This window comes from Papaver somniferum, chromosome 1, assembly GCF_003573695.1.
Source record: "Papaver somniferum cultivar HN1 chromosome 1, ASM357369v1, whole genome shotgun sequence".
NCBI lineage: Eukaryota > Viridiplantae > Streptophyta > Magnoliopsida > Ranunculales > Papaveraceae > Papaver > Papaver somniferum.
The window spans coordinates 229358591-229377236 of NC_039358.1; the positions used below are offsets into that span (position 1 = coordinate 229358591).

At 36.7% G+C, this 18646-nt stretch overlaps 2 protein-coding genes across 2 annotated transcripts; both read left to right on the forward strand.

The window, feature by feature from the left end:
* Positions 1-7446: 7446 nt before the first annotated feature.
* On the forward strand, positions 7447-9223 carry LOC113338083 (UDP-glycosyltransferase 74E1-like). The gene is made up of 2 exons (XM_026583606.1): positions 7447-8266; positions 8346-9223. The coding sequence occupies exons 1-2, from the start codon at positions 7598-7600 to the stop codon at positions 9078-9080; spliced, it is 1404 nt and encodes a 467-aa protein (XP_026439391.1). The 5' UTR covers positions 7447-7597; the 3' UTR covers positions 9081-9223.
* An 828-nt stretch (positions 9224-10051) lies between these two features.
* Positions 10052-14014, forward strand: LOC113271733 (UDP-glycosyltransferase 74E1-like). Its single transcript, XM_026521639.1, has 3 exons — positions 10052-11668; positions 12312-12968; positions 13184-14014. The coding sequence occupies exons 2-3, from the start codon at positions 12318-12320 to the stop codon at positions 14012-14014; spliced, it is 1482 nt and encodes a 493-aa protein (XP_026377424.1). The 5' UTR covers positions 10052-11668; positions 12312-12317.
* Positions 14015-18646: the final 4632 nt, after the last annotated feature.

Sequence of the window (18646 nt, forward strand, 5' to 3'; positions counted from 1 at the left end):
TTCTCTTTTAATCTACAAATGAAATTGGTTGTGAAACACATGCTAGGGTCTGACTTGAGTACTGTTGATTTTGCACCCCCATTTGAAAGCTCTTATTCGGCCATATACTAAGGTTTTGCATGCTATCAAGTTGGAAGGAGTAGAATCGACTTTGAATAGATGTTCACTACAAAAATCTAGCATCTCAAACACCAGTTTATAACAAATAACCAAACAAAATCATTAAAAAAACAAAACTGTTTTTGCTGTAGAGTAATTCATTTCAGTCTCCACCACCGCAACCACCACCACCATCACCACCCCAACCCCCACCGCCATCACCATAACTACCTGCTGCAGTATCTGCTTTGTCTTTCTTTTTTTGATGCAAAGCAATTGCAGTATCTAGATAAGTAGCTCTAGCAGGATTAGCAACAGTTTGGCCGGCTGTGCCATCAGATTTTGTAGCTTTCTCAGCAGTGCTTAAGAATGCTCTATATATAATAGCTAATAACAATATCCCCACAAATGAGCAAGAAAGAACGATCACAATGATCACCCCTGTGTCCATATATATGGATACAAGTTATCTCTTACTTTCTCCTGAGGATCTTCTTGAAGTTGCAATTAAAGATGGTCTGACCGGCCGGGGATGGATCGAGGCTTTAACCAGAAGCTTAGCAATGTATTGATTATGAATGAGCTATTTAGGAACGTAAATGGATACGAAAAGATGAGATGAGACTCATGGCACATATATATCCTTAAATGAAGCGAATGAAGCATATTCTGATCTCTTTCGAATCAAACCAAACAAGCAGATACAAGAACAAACTAACGAATTTGAAGACATAATCAAAACATGACCAAGTAGATCGAGATGAGGTCACTGAAGAAAGGGACCTGCTATAGAAATAAGAAACAACCTGACTATATTGATGTCAATGACAATAAAAAAGTAGGAAACGTTGGCAAGATTTATAGAACAATGTTGTAACGAGTGTTTTTATTTTATGCCATTGTCTGGTTGTATTTAGATTGATTAGCACTCGTGGTTATTGACAGAACCTTGATTTTGGGCATACCAAAATCTTTCTGGGCATACAAAACAATAGTTCCATCTTGGGTGACCTTATAAGGGGTATCCTATGGGTAGTTCAATTACCTATATACCCTTAATACAAAAATCTAAAATCAGTTTTCTAAAAAATCAAAATCAGTTTCCCTTACCATCTCTTCTTCCTCCTCCTCTAGCCGAACTCTTCCCCCTCCTGCGAAAAAAAAATTCATCATCGTGATTAATTGTCGATTCGTAAAAATTTGATCGTCGATTAAATTCAAGCACATAATGACTCGTACAAAGAAAAGCAGGGACTAGGCAAACCAAATCGTCTTCTAATCCATCAATTGAAGAAGAAGAACCAATTGAAGATGAAGGTGTAGAAACTGAAAATCAACCACCAATTGAATCAGAAATTGAACCAACTGCATCTCCAATTCCGGAAATGAGGATAAGAAAACAAGTTTTACAAACCCAATCTCCTATTTGCTGTTTTTCATCGATTAAACCCCTCAGTTGAACATCCTTATACACTAAAGACCCTACATATAAATTAATTCCATAAAATCTACATTTCCTTATCTTGCTAATTGACCCCATGATAAAAAAAAAAATCAAACAATTCATTTAGTTAACTGTTTTACCGATATCAACTGCGCAGTGAGTAGATGAGGATTTTTCTTTCTTTTGGATAGAACGGGGTTTAACACTCGCATGCCCTAATTGATTTAATTATTTCTAGCACTCATTACCAGTAACATTACTTGCATCTCCCATCATACTCATCACTAGAATCTTTCTTCGGTCGGTTGTATGAACTATTTTTGACGATTTTGTTACGGGATTTTAATATATGGTAATCCTTCTTTAGCTTTTGTTGGTGCCGGTTAACTCCTTCATCTTGTTTAGACATGTACCTTATTAAATTCTTAATAATCCTTGAATTTTTGTCAGATTTTAACATTCAAATGCATAAACGAACTGTTTTATCAATGGTCATTTTTTAGCCTGTCATTCGTGTTTAGTTTCATGTATATTAGTGTCTTGTCCGTGCTTTGCACGAGGCTAAATTAATTGTAGTGTAATTGGCGCTGAAAAACGAAGATATGGGTATCTCCTATTGTCTCGAAACGTAGTATTAGCAGATCCGATAGTTGTAGCTGCGAAAACATATAAATTGCAAATATTTGATACTCCAAAATTACACTTTATAAACTTTAACCTTTTTTATAAATTGGTCGTCCAAGATTAGATTTATATCTACTTCGTAAAAGTAAAAAAGTCAACTACAATAGAAACTCTTTTAATTAATACTCGATTATTTAAAAAACTCTCTTAAATAATATTTTTGACGGGTTCCGAATCGGGGACAACGTGCCAAATTAATAATTCGCTATAATTATACGATAATACATTTTTGATGACCTATGTAGACCCCATATAAAATATAAATTAATAATGCATATATATATATATATATATATATATATATATATATATATATATTCAATACATTAGTGATTTACGCGGACTTTTTGAAAAATGATTTAATCAATATTGCATTGAATTTCATCTCTAATTTTTCTTATCATTGTTTTGGTGTTGTTTTCTCATAACTCAGCAAGAAATTATTCAATGTTATTGTCGCTTTAGTAACCACGTTTCGTGAAGGAGGCTCTATTTTAGAACTTTCATCATCTTCTTCTACATCTCCCTCAAAGGACGCTCTTGATTATTTCTTCATCAGTCAACAACTGTGTAACCTCATTTTCTTTCGGATAATTTAGGACTTCTTCGACATTCATTGAATTGCGATAGCTCAATTTCTCGATCAGATTTCGCAAGTCTTGAGTGATTTCACTGTCTGTATGTTCATCCAAATTTTCTAAACTTGTGTTATCTGTTGATCGAAGTTTACAATGACGAAAGCATCAATTTTGTCTAACTTGTAATATGAAATTTATCTATAAGTTAATAAAATATTAATTTATCGGTTAATTAATATATCGTTTAATTAATAAATTTTGATGGTCCCGACAACATTAATTTATAGAGTTTCTAATGTACTCTGGAGTAATAAAATCATCCTATTAAACCAAACAGATCGCACCAGCTTATTTATATTTTATCACAATGCTATCATATTAAGGAGTTTCTCAATTTAAGAATGAAAATTGGAGGCAAGTTGAGCAAATGAAGAATTCAACGTAAAAACAACAACAAACAAAAAAAACAATGAAAATCGGATGCAAGCTGAGGGGGTAAATCATTTGTCTTTTCTTCTTTTTTTTCTATTTGAAAAATATCACAAACTTATGTCATATGAAGTTAACCGTTACTGAATTCCCCGTACACTAAATCTCGGAGGACAAACTACCCAGCCGATATCGATAATTTGCCATAGATAGTTTTCTATCCTAACAGATGTTCGATTTATATTTACAATCTCTTTCATAGAAGACTGTATTTGAAGATAGTGGTAAGTTCAGATCCTTGAACCATTGTGCAGCTTCAAATAACGCTAATTCCTCAGCCTGCTTTGCGCTTGTAGGCTGTAGCAGTATTAGTTTCTGCTTTCCCTGCCATAAACCCATCCGCAGAGTCAGTAAGTATCAAACCATTTTAGTGTCAGTTTTAAAAGCTGCATCAAAGTGTAATTTTACCCAATTGGATGGAGGTGCATGAGTCCAATACAGATTATTACGATGAGACCTAATAGATTTATTATGAGAATGTTGATGATATGAGATGAGGTCCATCTTATAAGAGGAACATAATGTGAATTTTTAGCTCTCAGATCAGGACTTTTATGTTGGAACACTATAAAACATTTGTGTTTCTAGCGATGCCAAGTTGATCACATAAGGGTTTTGAAATGAAATATACTGACCGTACGCGTGATTATCCCGATTCTTTATCGGTTGATGAACTGAGTTGGATGAATCGATATAAAATACCGATTCAGGTAAAAGAACAAATCAAACTGCTCTCTCCATACTGCAATAAAGTAAAAGATGTCTAATAGACTCAATCTGCGGATGACACCAGGGGCATAGGATGAAAAATATTAAATAAATACACTTTGGATCATCCCAGAATGAATTTTATCTAGCTAACCAAGACTTCTTACCCATGGTGCATAGTTCCGGGTCATATATAATTCTGTTGTTGGTGAACAAAAGGGTGATGATTATTATTTAACCAACAATACAAAAATTATATAAGCGCCTAAAGAGCCTTGTACTCGTTTTACACTCTAAAGCTTGTCATTCGAGAGAAAAGAAACTTACTCGTCAGATTAAAAGATGTAAAGAAACTTACTCGTCAAAAGATGTAAAGAAGCTTACTCATCAGATTAAACACGCTTAGGCATGACGTTCATGACCCACGATTTGGGAGAGTGAATCCATACATCCCAATCTTGTATTCATATTAAATATGTTGTGGTACCCCCTGAATCAGGGAGCTTAATGATGTTCTTATAGGGGTGGCTTTGAAAGATCTATATGATCACGCAGCCACCCTCCAATCTGCGTGAGATACATCAGTTATACAGAGAAAGAGGCAATCAAGCTCTCCACAAATTCATCTCAGACATTCACCCTCAAACTTAAATTTCCCAAGTAGAAACTGGTATGAAAACACCCGAGTAGGTACCTTCGGGCCACTTACACCCTTTACCTGACATATTTCATTGGGATGCAAGCTCTTGTTTTCCCTTAATATCTTATTAAGAACAGCCTATAAGATAAGGTTAAGATGGGAACATGGAGCTGACATCCTTTTTGAGAATAGGATTTAATGGAAACTCAACCATTGGTGAATCATAAACATTAACTCGCATCGACAATCAAAGCATATTATACAAAATATTTCAAAAATAAATAAATACATAATACATGATCAAATACACCAAAGGAAAAAGAGAAAAACAATACATACGGGATGATTTACGTATCAAAGCAAAGGAGGAAACATAGGTCATCTGGATCAACCACTTATGAATACTTATGAACGGTAAAATATAGCAAAGTAAAGGGGGGAAAACTCATATGCCAGTAATCAAGTATAACAAAGTAAAGGGGGAAAAACTCATATGAATCTACTATTTACAAAAACAATACACGCCAGAAGTTGGTTCTTTTGTAGCATCATAAGGAAACACAAACAATTTTAAGGTATAAGTGTTGACTCTGTCATTCATAAACTAGAGAACATAACCAAACATAATTCGACAATAACTTAAGACATAAGTTTTGACTCCATGATTATCCATAGTTAAAGACATAAGTTTGGAAAGCAAAGAAACCATTCATTCATCAACATCCCCACCATGACCACCTCGTCCTCGTTTAGCAGGTCTTTCTTCGCCGCCATCATGTTAGGCACTACTCGATGCACCTTGAGAGTACATGTTCGGATTGTATTTTATCCTCTTTTTCCTTGTGTCCTCCACCACCGCTTTTCCAAACTTTGCACCCGCATCTACATATTCGAAACTGGTCAATTGATCAGTCAATTTTTCATTGGCCTCAACATCTATCCCTTCCCTAATACATAGCATTTCTTGAGTTATCAAATGCCTGATTCGTCTTTGCTGTTTCTATTTTAAACAACAAATATTCAACATATCATACTAAAACCATTAACAAAACTATAATTGAGAAACAATACGCACCAGGTATTCGAAAGTTTATCTTTGTCCTATATCTGGGGCCTCTCATCTACTCGTATCACTCGAGTATGCAAAATGTTGAGGAATTGCCTCACTATTTGATTTCGATTGACCATCCATTTCATGTTTGTTGTACCTTCTCACGTCCCCGTATTCAGATGATGGTAAAGGTTTGTGAACAATCTCAATCTCATTATCCAATGACTCTCTTTCTTTCTCATTGATTGTAAACTTCTTGTGCTCCACATATGGATTTTTTGTACGTATCTGCATTTTCATGCGAATCTCGTCGGGTTGTACATTACATATCCTCTTGGGTGACCAAGGAATGTATCTTCACTACGGCCATTGGATATCCTCTGCTTTGCTTTACCTACTAGCATCTGTGACTTGGTCGTCTCCTCATCCCATTGGAACACATCCTTGGTGAAGGCATAAATCTTGTTCCACTCAAGGTCTTGCGCGTATTCGTTGTTTTTCACGGATTTACCTTCTATGCTTAGACGGGTAATCAACTTCGCATCATTTGGAGTTATCGTCATTTCGGAAAACGGAAGATGGAAAGTATATGTTTCCCCATAAAATCTCTCGGCGAAGGCAGAAACAAGAGGATTGTCGTAACCAAAAACCAAATTGTCGACCGCATCCAACAACCCCATAGATTTACTAGATCGATTACTTCCTCAACTTCTCCTATGTTTGATTCTATTGCTTCCAGTGGCCAAACTCACTGACGTTCCTGGCTTCATACGACGAGCTACATCCTTGTGATCCTATAAAACAAAACAAATTTGATAGACAATAATCAAAACACTAAACGGAAAACACATCCAGGACAATCGGTCTTTGTGGGCATGAACATAAACTGTTTCTATATGCAATCGGTTCACAAATACACTAACGTAAACCAATTCTGGTAAACCCATAAAATTTTGATTTTAAAATTTCTAATTTTTGAGCGATTACATGTTATTCAAACCTAATTTAGAGGATTGGGTTGATAGAAAAGTATCTGATTCGAGCAATTTTCTCCTCTTGCCATGAAATCAAAGATGGTTCTTCCTCCTCAACCGTTGTGTTCTTCAATTTGTTTCTGGTTACTCTTAATGGGACAATTCATGTTAGTGGCATGTTTGATTCTTGTTTGTTTCCTCATTTTATAAAAGAAAAAAAAACGATCAATCGTTTTTAGGATCATCGATGATCGAACAATGTTTTCGTTTGAAAACGAATAAAAAAGAGGGAGAGGAAAAGAAGAAGAATCAGTTGAAGTGGAGATGAAAATCGATTAGATTTTTATTTTTATTATTAGGATTTAATGGGGGTAGATTGGTAGTATTTATTTTTAGCAGAGGATAAATTGGTAGTTTCAGTATATTTAGACACCCCATATCCTTTTTTATTGGGTGGATGTGGAAATCTATAGTGACCAAATAATATGCGTACGCCCCAAATTAGGCAGGGAAAAAAAGGGCTAACAAATATGAGAACTAAACTTGGGAACATACAAGATTAATGTAAGCTTATGTTTTTTTTTCTTGTTTTTGGATCCTAAAGTATTTGGTATGTGATGATGAACTCAGATCATTGGTACCATCACTAGATTAGTAGTACTTTTCATTTGGACTCATGGCAAACTATACATGCTCGGATGCTCCACATAAATTAGTCATTACAAAAGAAAATTTTATAATTTATGATCTTTCTATAAATGTCTCAACCTGTTCAGTAACACATACAGTGTACATTCTTTTGGTAGGAAATTGAATACAAAGATTTTTCCAATTTTTACATATTGCAATAACTCCATATAACCCAAAACAAAAACAGTAAAAAAAAAAGAAAAAAAAAGTTGTGGAATCAAAGAAATTAGAGAAAAGAAAATGGTTGAGGAAGATGGATCTATGTCTGGTCATGTTTTGGTTGTTCCATTTCCTGTTTCAGGCCACACAAACCCAATGATCCAAATCTCAAAACGTTTAGCTTCAAAAAACCTCAAAGTTACGCTATTCACCACCTTATTCATCACAGAATCCACAAAATTCGAAGCAAAACCTCTCGTAATTGAATCATGTTACGATATGGAGAGATCAAATCCATCTATTTCCTCCGTAGGTGGTAAAGGAGAGTCGAGTAGTGAAGTGCATCCTGCGGATATTTTCGAAGTTATTGGCTTAAAACACCTTCCAGATATAATTGAGAAATATAGCAAATCTGAGTATCCGGTCAAGTGCTTGTTATTTGATTCTATCTGTTCATGGGTTCTAGATATATCAAAAAGGTTCGGTTTAATTTCTGCTGCATTTTATACTCAGTCTTGTTCTGTTAATGCAATTTACTACAACATACAAAAGGGGGTGATTTCAATTCCTATAGAAGGACCAACGGTGTCGGCGCCTTGTTTGCCATTACTTGCAACTCATGAAATACCATCTCATGTTTACGATGTTGATTCAAGACCCACATCATTAAGTCTTTGTTTGAAGCAGTTCTCGAATGTCGACGAAATAGAGTGGCACTTCTTTAACACATTCGACAAGTTGGAGAATGAGGTACAAACATTTACAACGTTTTCTGTGGGGAAATGACTCATATCCCACAAATCAATTATATCTCATCTTTTGCATGCAGGTGATGAATTGGATGGCATTGCAATCGACAACGAAAGTGATGGCTATTGGACCAACTATACCATCTACGTACCTAGACAATCGTGTGGAGCGTGACAAAGATTACGATCTTCATCTCTATACTCCCGATACGAATGCCTGCAGCAATTGGTTAGCCACAAAAGAAGCCTCGTCGGTTGTTTACGTGTCATTTGGAAGTATGGCTTTGATTAGTGAAGATCAAATGGAGGAAATAGCATGGGGACTTCGAAACTGTAACTACCATTTTCTTTGGGTAGTTAGATCTTCGGAGGAAAACAAACTTCCAAGCAAATTCATCGAGGAGACAACGGGAAAAGGATTAGTGGTTAGTTGGTGCCAACAGATGGTGGTTCTTGCACATGAAGCAGTAGGATGTTTTGTGACACATTGTGGATGGAACTCTACACTTGAAGGAATGTGTCTAGGTGTTCCAATGGTCGCAATGCAACAAAAAGCAGATCAAATGACGAATGCAAAGTTCATCGAGGATGTTTGGACGGTGGGAAAGAGAGTAAAACTGGATGGGAAAGGATTGGCTAAGAGAGACAAATTGGAGGAATGTATAAAGGATGTTATGGAGGGAGATGAGAGAGAAGTGATGAAGAAGAATGCTGTTATGTGGAAGAGGTTGGCTCAAGAAGCAGTTGATATAGGTGGAAGCTCTGATAAGAACATTTCGGAATTTGTAGCCGAACTCAAGAGCAGGGACAAATAAGGACAAGTGTGTCAAGTTACCTTACTTGCCAACAATTAATTTTAAAGTTTTTCCAATTCAGGACTTGTGATTTTACATTTTTACTCATTTTCCCGTCTTAAATTTTTGTTGTTGTATTTATGTCTCATTTGCCCCTACGAAGCAGTTGATATATATTAATATATAGGTGGGGGTTCTGATTGCTCGAAATAAAAAATGGTTCCTGAAATGTTCCTTTCTTTGAAAGGAGACAGAAGCATTATCTCTAGGGTGAAATCAGATATATAGTCAAGCTGCTCCACAACCACTACTTACGGCTACTTTTCTTGCAGAAGCATCATCCTTATATATCTGAATACATTGAACGTGGTGTTTCTGACTCAAATGGTACAATGCACATGTATTATTATCCTCGTTTGACTCAAATGGTACAATGCACATGTATTACTATCCTCGTTTAATTGGGGGCCCAAAAAAAGATTAGGGGCGTCACCCATTTTATTTGCACCCCAAATTTTTCAGGGGTATATTAAAATTTTGTGAAAGTATTATTTTACATTTCACTAAAAATAAATCTAAAAACTTATTAACCTTTAATCTTAATCCCCAATTTAATTTTAGTTCTTAAAAAAAATCTCTACTTCCCCTCACACCCTCTATACTCTTCTCTTCTTCTCCATTAACGACTCCAAGAAAAAAAAAAAAAATCTTCACCCGAAAATTTTCAGTTACAGTAAAAGGGTCGTCAATTTCGACAAGCCTAAACCCTAGATTAGAGTCGTTAACATAATATAGAAACCTATGACGATCCTCTATGAACGACCCTTTTTAAACGTCAACGACCCCATGTGAAAAACAAACAGCCTCTTTGTCCCAAAAAATTTCAGAGTCGTCTTGGTATAAACACGCAAAATAACGACTCTTTCTGACCCAAGCTAAGAGTCGTCAGGGTATATCATATTACCCTGACGATTTTTCATAACCTGGAAAAGTTGAAGGTTTGAGTCGTCATTTTTGGTGTCAATACATTGACGACTTTATAGAGTCGTTGGGGTATACATCCCTCGACATTGACGATTCTTTCTCTGTGTTGTGACATATATCCAATCCATGGGAGAATTTAAGATAATCTTACCACCAAGACGATCATCTTTGTTGCTTGAACCTTCCCCAACATCATTTCCCCTACTTGAATTACTCATTTCTAAAAACCCTAATTTTTCCTCTAAAACCTCCTCTTCTTCTTCTCAACTCCCAAAAAAAAAGGGCTTTTTTGATAAAGTACCCCTGCTTTTCACATTACACTAAAAAAGTGCCCCCGTTTTTAAAAAATTGTTAAAATGCCCTTCCCTTGATCGTTTTATTCAAAAAACGGTAAACAGCAGTTAACGGACGTTAACGCTTATGTGGCAGCTTCAAAAAGTCTGAAAAGCCTTTCCTATGACTGAGTAGAGCTGAATCCACTTGAATCACCGATTTGAACCAAGGCCATGTAGTGCATAACTTCCTAGCTGAGCACATTCCTTGTACACACATTCAATCATCACCACCAAACGGCAACCAACACAAATTGCACAGTCCTGCCAGTAACGATAAAAAGACTGTTGCGTCAAAGATCTGCTTAAATCTATTGATCCAATTCAGCTTCATTGTTGTAGCATTAAGCTTACCAAGCGATGGCTTAAGCAAAAAAAGATAAACCAACATTACTCTGAATTAACAAAGCATGACACTGCAATCACATAGATATACGAGTTCCGTGATCCTAACATACATATAAGATCATTATGTAGCTTCAATCATCCCTCGTTTCAGTTCCCTACAACCACCAACAAATCAATTACAAGACCAGCAGCTCAACCTCCATTTGCAGCAACAAAACATTCATGGCCACAACTAACAGCTAATTCAACCTAGACCCACTCTTTAATTCATAACCAGCTTCTGAATCTTTCAAACATCATCTCCATCTCAACTCCGGCTAGAGTTCAATACCACCACTGCTTTACCACCAACACCACTGCAGATCTAATCCCTTCTCATGACGAAATGAAACAAATACCCATTATATTCACCACCAAATCAAGACTATAACCAACACCAATTCCATCTCAATCGAACCCAAACTTCAATTTCCACCAGCAAAACCTTTTCCCTTAAATTCGAGCATAACTCAAATCTAAACCAAATTAACATTGATTCAAGGTTGTTGTGTTCTTCTCTGTGAATCTCAAACCCTAGTCTCCATTTCTCCTCCTTGATTCCCTTTGTTCGTCGGTAGCTTCAAACCTCAGTTCAGGAAACCCTAAACTATCGAAAAATCTCATTAATTTATGGCATCAATAACTCCAAACCCTTACAACTCCCTTAAGCAGCATCAACGAGATCTATCCTTCACTGATTTTAAACACTTATGATTTCTTGAACATCAGCAGCATCTGCTGCTTCTCTCCTCTCAATTTCAGGCGGAACAGAATGAAAGAGATGAATATGAGATCTCTCACTCGATTTAGATTCAGTGTAGGGTTTAATGGTAATTTGACTAATTTATTTTGACTAGGTAAACGACTGTGGACTCAATATGCGTGCCCAAGGGGTGAAAGTAAACGGTAAGTGCATTTTAGAAAGTTTGAAAGAAACAGAGGCATTAATTTTATGGCTTTAATAAAACGGGGTACTTTATCAAGATTCCCAAACAAAAAAAAATCAAGTTTTGATTCTATAATCTAATTTTAATCTAACATAATCTAACCATACTAATTAATTTAACTTAATTAAATTTTAATACTAATCATTCAGGGGCAGTATAGTCATTTAAAAATATTTTGGTTAAGGGACGACTCAAATTAGGTTTCCATGATCTTTTTTATCTTCTAGTGAGAGCCCCTAATTGTTTTTTGGGCCCTAATTAAACCAGGATTATTATCTATCGGTGGTGATTCGTTTAGTAGAATATATATCTAGTATTCAGTACCACAAGGTCAACAGAAAAACTTTCAAGTAGTAGAGTTAGATCTGAAAGCCGAGAGACAACAAAAAGTTTTTCATCTAAATATAATAATCATTATGGAAGGACTGAAATTCACAATAACTTGGAAAGCCAGAAAAAAAAAAAAAGCATCCACTTGACACCTAAAAATGGCCAATGAGGCTTTAGTTTATGTGAGGATAAACTTTATCTGATTCACCAGAATCAACTCAATCTAATCTCATAGTGACTCAAATTGCAAGTCCGTTCCTTTGCATTTGCAGGGAGATATGGATGCTAAGGCATCATGGAAAAGCCATGTTTTGGTTCTTCCGTTTCCTGTCCAAAGCCATATAAATCCAATGATTCAATTCTCCAAGTGTTTAGCATCAAAAGGACTCAGAGTTACACTAGCTACAACCTTCTTGCTCAGCACATCCATGCACGCCGAAGCCGGTCCTGTTAGAATTGAGTCGTTATGCGATGACATCGTTGAAGGTGGTGGAATCGCAAAAGAAACTGAAAGCCATGGTGATCGGATGAAAAGATACAAAGAAGTTGGTGCAGAAGACTTGCAAAAGCTAATTGAGAAACAAAGTAGATTTGGATATCCAGTTAAGTGTCTGTTATATGATTCTGTTATTCCATGGGCTTCAAATGTAGCGAAAGAACTCGGATTAGTTGGAGCTTCATTTTATACTCAATCATGTTCTGTTAATGCAATCTATTACACTATATACAAGGGATTAATTCCTGCACCAATTGAAGAGCCAATAACGGCCGTGCCCGGGCTACCACTAATTGAAGCTGAAGATATGCCATCATTTGTCTACAAGATTGATTCGTATCCGCATATACTCAATATGGTTTTGAATCAATTTGCGAATATGGATGACGCTGATTGGCATTTTCTCAACACTTTTGACAAATTGGAGGATGAGGTATGGTGTTGATCTTGTTATTATTTTCCTATCTGTTGGGGGTACTTAGTGTTCAAAATATGTCTATGATCTGAATCTCGTTTACTTGTGAATTAGCATACTTTTTTGGGTCCGGTTGTCGCTAATTTATAAATTTATGACTATCTAGAGACTTCCAAGGATTTATCTTGAGGTTATATAGTAGCGTTTGAATTCAGTCTACATATTGGTTGCAGGTAGTGAATTGGCTGGCAAAACAATCACCAACGAGAGTACTGGCTATCGGCCCAACTATACCATCCATGTACCTAGACAACAGCATGGAAAGTAACAACAGTTACGGATTTGATCTCTTTACACAGGACTCCAACACTTACATGAAGTGGCTAGACACGAAAGAAGTGGCGTCAGTTGTTTACGTTTCATTCGGAAGTTTGGCTTCACTAAGTGAAGATCAGATGGAAGAAATCTGTTGGGCACTGCTGAATTGCAAATACAATTTCTTATGGGTAGTCAGGGAACTGGAGGAAGAAAAGCTCCCTGCGAACTTCGTCGAGGAGACTTTGGGAATGGGTTTGGTGGTTAAATGGTGTCGACAATTGCAAGTGCTGGCACACAAATCTATCGGATGTTTTGTAACACATGCTGGATGGAATTCTACATTAGAGGGATTGAGTTCAGGTGTGCCAATGGTGGCAGTGCAACAATCTGCGGATCAACCGACAAATGCCAAGTTCATCGAGGATGTGTGGATAGTAGGAGTCAGAGCTAAAGGGGGCGAGAATGGTATTGTTGTGAGATATAAACTAGAGAACTGTATTAGAGAAGTTATGGAAGGAGATCGAAAGGAAGAAATGAAGAGAAATGCTGTGAAATGGAAGGAGTTGGCTAAAGAGGCGGTTGATGAAGATGGAAGCTCTTATAACAACATTGAAGAGTTTGTAACTAGTATGCTTTGCATCTCAGAAAAAAGAAGTTTATATTATATAATTAATTCCTGTTTTTTGGGTATCCAGTTTCCAAACTCGTTGCCGCAAAATTCTTTATCGATCAAACAAAATAAATGAAATGCGTCCATCAATGCATACCACTAGGGGTGAGCATAAAAACCGGAACCGCGGATTTGACCCGTATCCGTCCGCAAAATTGCGGGTGAAAACCAATCCGCAAGAGTTATGGACCGGACACGGGTGCATTCTCAAATCCGCACGCGGTGCGGTTACGGTTGCGGTTGGGATTTGATAACCGCGGATTACCCGCACCGTAGGACATATAGGGAATTTAGTAAATGTACTAAGGACAATATGGGAAGTTGGAGTTTGATATATAAACATCTTTAGCTTTCGGTGAAACCTAATAGCATCAGTTTTTTTCGAGAGGAAAAGAGACCTAATAGTCTCAGAGGAAGAGACCTTCGATTCTTCTTCTTCTCTGAGTAAATTAGTTCTCTCATTCATCTTCTTCTCATCACAGATTCACAGTAAATATCCTTCGGTTCATCTTCTTCTCATCACAGTAAATTAGTTCTCTCATTCATTCTTCTTCTCTGAGCAGCATCAGCATCAGTAACTGTAAGTAGTTCTCTCATTTTCATTTCTTTTGACTTTCAATGATTATTATATGTTCTAGTGATGTTGATTTCGTTTTAATTGGTTTGTAATTTTCTTAGATGTCAAAATAATTTTGAGTATGTTTGATTTAGGGTTTTCTTAAATTAGTTTTTTCTTCCAGTTTAGAAATTTTGGGTGATTTGGTCGGTAAAGACCATTATCAGTGCTGAAAATTAAACCAGTTGTGGGTGTGGATTGTCTAATTTATGTATGTTATTTATGAAACAAGGTAGATCCACGGATTGGAGAGAAGAATCTTCAGGAGAACAATATTTAAAATCCTTGGGTAGGTGGTGAAGCTTGTATTATCGGTGCTACAATTGTTTGGGTATGATGTTGCTATCTCTGCATTCTGTAACATATCTTCTTATTTGCATTTTGTAATACTGATTTTTTTCCTCCTATGCATGTTGCAAGTCTTTGTAGCCATATATGTACGTAGCTTAGTAGTACAACTTCTGTGTAAAATGTTATCAAATAGTATACCTTACTAATAAATATGGAAGAATAGTCTTATAGAGAAAAATTGCTGGTGGAGTCATTTAGCTTTAGTTTTCATCGAAATCTCATTCCATGAAGATCTAGTATTATTTTGGTTTGGTCGGTTTTACAATCCAACATTGAAAAGGATATTAATAGCTACTTATAATCCGTACATATGTGATAAACTAAACTTCCTGACGAAGGAAAAATATGGCCTACTGTTGTCGATGGGCAGTATGTGGTTATACCCAGTTTTTCTTAACTTGAGTAAAGCAATGGCATGCATACGAATGAATCCTCCGCTAAAAATGTAGCATCAGTTAAACACCTAGCATTACTCATGCTGCATATCACTTGAATGTTACGGAATTCCAAAGTTGTAAGGCAAAAACCAAGTCTACCTATTTGAGTTGACAAAAATATAAATAAAGATTACTAGTAATTAACAAACTAGTAATTTTAACTCCATATATTGCAGTTTTTGGTTCTCAGTTACTCCATCTTTGAGTTGATTTTAACTCTTTTAGTTTATAGATCATTGCATCATTGATTCTGTCAATCTTATTTTTCAATATCTACTGTCAATGGGTATGAACAGGAGAATCTGAGAGCAGATGGCTTCAAGTACTAAGGGACCTTCTATTCCTGTTGACGATCCTGATGAGAGCATGGCTACAGTTAACCCGGCAACCGTCGAGAGCATATCTACAGCTACACCATCATCTCTGGTTGAAGTTTCAAAGCCTCCGAAAGCTTCTGGTAAGAAGCAATCAGACTGCTGGCAACATTTTGATAAGAGTCTTGATCTTAAGCCACCTAAAGTTCAGTGCAAGCATTGTAAAAGGAAGTTTTCATGGGGTAAAGACGATATAGGGGGTTCTAACTCTCATGGAACAACAAACATGAACAACCATATAAAGCAAAGAAGGTGTCCTAACTACACTCCACCTGGACAACAACAGTTAGCCTTTCAAGTAAGTGATAATGGTGAGACTCGTTCCGTTGTGAATCACTCGTTTGACCAAGATGCATGCAGAGCAGCCCTCACCAGAATGATCATCAAAGATGAATTACCTTTTATGTTTGTACAACGTGAAGGCTTCTTAGAATTTTGTCATCAACTAGAACCTAGGTTTGATGTTCCTTCTCGTTTTACTGAAGCTAAAGACTGCATGAAGATGTATTTAAGTGAGTACCACAAATTGAAAGCTGAATTTAAAAAGTATGGTAGAAGGTTATGTCTCACCACTGATACGTGGACTTCAGTTACAAACATGAGCTACATGGTGTTGACAGGTCATTATATTGATGAGAAATGGGTGTTAAAGAAGAAGATATTGAATTTCTGTCCAGTTACGGATCATACTGGTCTGGAATTAGGTAAAACAGTTGCAGCTTGTCTTTTACAGTGGGGGATTGAAAGGGTATTCACTTTGACAGTTGATAATATTAGTTCTAACAATGAAGCAGTTTCTTATTTGTCCAAGAGAGTTGTGGGTTGGAAGGCTGCAATTTTGGGAGGAGAGCACATGCATCTTAGATGTGCAGCACATATCCTTGCCTTAGTGGTTAAATACGGTATGGATTTGTATAATGAATCTATTTCTAGGATACGCGAGGCCGTTAAGTTCGTTAGAGGATCAGCAGAAAGATTGAAGAAGTTTAAGGAATGCGCTGAACAACGGAAGATTAACATCACCAAATTTCTTAGCTTGGATTGCGAGACTAGATGGAATTCTACTTACCATATGTTGAGTGCAGCTGAAAAATATGAGGAGGCATTCTACCAATTTGAAGAATTAGGGTATGCGGATAAATTTCTTAATCCCCCTCGACCACCAACAAGAGGTAAAACAAACGTACCAGCAGTTCCTAAGGTATGGCCCGTTGCTTCTGATTGGGAAACATCTCGTGCATTTGTTAGATTGCTAAAAACTTTCTATGATGCTACATTGAAATTTTCTGGATCAACTTATGTCACGTCTAATTTATTCCTCGACGAAGTAATTTGTATTAATGACGTATTGCAAGAATGGGTTAAGAATGGTAACGTGTTATTGTCTGACATGGCTGACTGGATGGTTCTTAAATATGAAAAGTATTGGGCAGTGGATAAAATCAACAAAATGTTATACATTGCTGTGTTGCTTGACCCACGACGCAAGGAAGCCTATCTTAGGTTTGCTTTGACAGAGTTACTGAAAGAGAATCATGTTACAGTTGACCATGAGGTCCATGAGATGATGACTGCAGTGAAACTTATTTTAACAAATATGTTTGAGGAGTATGCACTGATATATAAAGGGGATGATACGGATTCAAGACCAACAACTTCAGTACAGACTTCTCGTTCACTAGAACCTCAGAATCCGATCAACAGATTTGTTGAGTCTGAAAAACATCAAGAAACAGTGGAGGGAAAAACAGAGCTGGATATGTATTTCTCAGAGAAAAGAGATGATTTTAATCAACAATTCGATATTCTGAATTGGTGGAAGGTTAACTCTTCCAAGTATAAGATCTTGTCCATGATAGCTCGAGACGTGCTTGCTATGCAAGTATCAACAGTAGCTTCAGAATCAGCTTTCTCCACGAGTGGTCGTGTTCTTAATGAGTTTCGAAGTTCCATGCTGCCAAAAACAGTCCAAGCACTGATCTGTGCTCAAAATTGGCTTCTAGATAAACCAATCAATCTCGAGGAGCTGATAGAAGCGGTTGAAAAAATTGACTTAGGTAAATCTCAAACCTTGCTTCCTTTGTTTTTGCATCTTTCTCTTTGTGATCATCCTTGCACTAATTAAGTTGATTTCTCAAACCTTGCTATATTTTGATGTGATGCTACAACTTTGGGACCTATGGGGCATAACTTTTTGTGTGCAAATGTGACCTGATCAGTTCATTATAGGGTCTGCGGGCATAACTTTCTATTAGTCTCCTTGGAATTTGATTAGTCATAATCAATCTTAAAACTCTGGCTTGTTGTTCCTCAATGTCGATTGGGTCTGCGGTCTAGTTGTGATCAGCCCTTTTAAATGGTCTTTACTAACCAATGCTGATTGGTTTTTGTTTCTTCTTGTTTATTGCTGCCTTATATCTGCCTTATAGTGTTTATTGATTATCTATAACTCCTCATTTTACAGATGCGGCAGAAATCTTGCAGGAAATTCCAGACATATCTATCACGGATTGAATCCAAGGTCACTTTTTCAGTTTTTGGCATCAGAGATTCATATGGCTTGGCACCAGACTTGTTGCATTTGAATTACTACTCTTTTGTGTTAGCTGTTAACTATCTTATGTCTATTGTTGCTTTTGAATTACTGAATTATAACTCTTTTGTGTTAAAAAAACGTATGCACTCTAGTTTGTAACTTTCTAGTTTCTATACTTAGTTTTTTTTTATGATTCTTGTGATCAAATCCGCGGTTAATCCGCAACCGGCCCGCAAAATCCGCTGATCCGCAAAGGGCAAATCCGCGGATGATTGGGCCGGTCACGGTTTGAATTTCCAAATCCGCAACTTTGACGGTTTGGTTGCGGGTGACCCCTAATCCGCAACCGTCCGTCCGTTGCTCACCCCTACATACCACTAAAATCATTATTGGG

Coding starts and splice junctions, on each gene's coding strand:
- LOC113271733 (XM_026521639.1), top strand. CDS start 12,318: ATGGATGCTAAGGCATCATGGAAAAGCCATGTTTTGGTTCTTCCGTTT. Junction 12,969..13,183: donor TTGACAAATTGGAGGATGAG/GTATGGTGTTGA, acceptor TATTGGTTGCAG/GTAGTGAATTGGCTGGCAAA.
- LOC113338083 (XM_026583606.1), top strand. CDS start 7,598: ATGGTTGAGGAAGATGGATCTATGTCTGGTCATGTTTTGGTTGTTCCA. Junction 8,267..8,345: donor TCGACAAGTTGGAGAATGAG/GTACAAACATTT, acceptor TTTTGCATGCAG/GTGATGAATTGGATGGCATT.